The sequence below is a fragment of the Anneissia japonica genome, unplaced genomic scaffold (assembly GCF_011630105.1).
Source record: "Anneissia japonica isolate Jap-2015-1 unplaced genomic scaffold, ASM1163010v1 scaffold90887_len2021_cov172, whole genome shotgun sequence".
Lineage (NCBI taxonomy): Eukaryota > Metazoa > Echinodermata > Crinoidea > Comatulida > Comatulidae > Anneissia > Anneissia japonica.
In genome coordinates, this window is record NW_022748389.1 from 1 (window position 1) to 2,021 (window position 2,021).

General features: G+C 37.5%; 1 protein-coding gene across 1 annotated transcript; it reads right to left on the reverse strand.

Moving 5' to 3' along the window:
- Nucleotides 1–13: 13 nt before the first annotated feature.
- LOC117120893 (beta-lactamase domain-containing protein 2-like) lies at nucleotides 14–1,861 on the reverse strand (the record flags this gene model as incomplete). The annotated part of the gene is given in 2 exon segments (XM_033265990.1): nucleotides 14–549; nucleotides 1,619–1,861. Coding segments are annotated over 2 exon segments (423 nt in total), but the record flags the coding sequence as incomplete, so codon positions are not given.
- Between the last annotated feature and the right edge of the window lie 160 nt (nucleotides 1,862–2,021).

A 2,021-nucleotide genomic window follows, 5' to 3' on the forward strand; every position in this document is an offset into this window, starting at 1 on the left:
ATATATATATATATATATATATACATGTTTTTATCAATCGCATTCAATTTAACAAACAGATAGAAGCTATAACTGATCCAATTTACAGATTTTTAAATTTATGAATAGCTCTTAGCGATGGGTACGTAAAACGGACGTTTTACTTAGTTAATTTTTACTGTTGTTCGATAGACCTGTAATAATTATTAATAGAATTTTATAATCATTTAAACAAATTTATGAACAATCGTCGGTTTCTTATCTACAGTAGTAGGCCCCCACACCCTGGGTACCGGCCGGACAAAACAATTATCTACAAGCAATTAAGATAAGAAATGACCTAAAATATACATTAATAATTAAGACAGCACAATATAATAAAAAATGGATTTATTTTTTTAAGTTTTGAACGCAATCGTAAAGACTTTTGCGTAGTAACAAGTAGCGTTGTCCATTCTCCGAAAGGCTGACCGTAGGTGTATTGGTCACGAAACCATAGCCTATTTTTAGCTCAGGGTTGGCCCAGCCTTCCTGTCCGCCGGCTCCACTATGTCCGAAAGCTTTCCCAATCTGCAATTAAACAAAACAAAGATAATTGTTAAAATTTAATATAACATAGTAAATATAATATAACACTTGCTGACTTGGAGCCGAGTTGAGTTGGAGCCTAGTTGAGTAGCCGGGATGGAGGTCACCGAGTTAAGTTTTGGGACCGAGTTGACCTGTTTCGTTCCTAGAACACTAACGAAAGGGAATGACAATTAGTATTTTTGGGTATGCCTAGCCTACGCTCTCCACGTGCTATTATGTTTTTATAATTATGAAAAAGAACGATCGAAAAGCAGACAGCTAATATTTTTAAGTTTTTGTTTCAAAAACAACACAACAGATCGTATCTTCATCATAGGCAAAGCCTGTATTTAATCCAATAAGTTATGGCCTTAACGGCCCCAATAAGACATTTAAAGTTAAAAATTTGTTTTCAGCTAAAGATCCCATCCCAGTTGGTCTCCGTTCGCGTGTCGTTTACAAATTTGTATGTGCAGGCTGTAATGCTTGTTACGTTGGCAAAACAAGCCGACATTTCTCTACACGCATGCGTGAGAACCTAACACTGGATGGGAACTCGCATATATTAAAGCATCTGAAAAGTTCACGTCATTGTAAACAATCAGCCAATGAGGACTGTTTCACGATACTGAACTCCGCCTCTACAACCAAATTCTAAAAATCAAAGAAGCCTTGCATATTCAGTGGGAGCAGCCCTCACTGAACGAACAGCTTCTTCATGTTAATTTATCTTTGTCATTCTAAATTCATTCCATTCTCCCCTTTGTGGCATAAATACTGCACTCTGATTTTACCTTATCTTTATTTATATTTTGCTTTGTAGTACTGTTACGGTTCATTCCACAATTTGTTAGCATGCATAACATTGAATTTTTACTCCCCTATATCAATGATTGCCTGCGTGCAATAGATAACTGACGATGGTAGTGGACTGCCGAAACATGTCTTATTGGGGCCGTTAAGGCCATAACTTATTGGATTAAATACAGGCTTTGCCTATGATGAAGATACGATCTGTTGTGTTTTTTTTGAAAATTATGAAAAAGTGGAAATCAAAACGAGGGCCTACCTTTATGTCACTGATCAATGTACCGGGTCCCCACTCATTTTCTTTCATAACGACTTTATCCATACCTTTAATGACACTCGTTTTTAATGTATTGATAGCTGCCTTGGACAAGAGTTTCGTTCTATTTAAATCTCCTCCGTTAGCAAGAATACCATATAATCTAGCTAAGCCATCTGCCGTGGCCGTACCAAACGCAGAGGGAACTTCGACCATTCGGTTGTCAGGATCGTTTAACCTGTATGGCTGGAGTATATAAAGTAAATACAATTAATATTTTTTTACAACTGTAATGTTAACGCCTGATCCGTTGTAGCTGGTCGTTTCTCCCTCTCGTTGTAACTTAGCCTTTTGTCACAACAGTCCTTGTCAGTTGATCCCTGAGGCCCGTAAGCAGGCGGGAGTG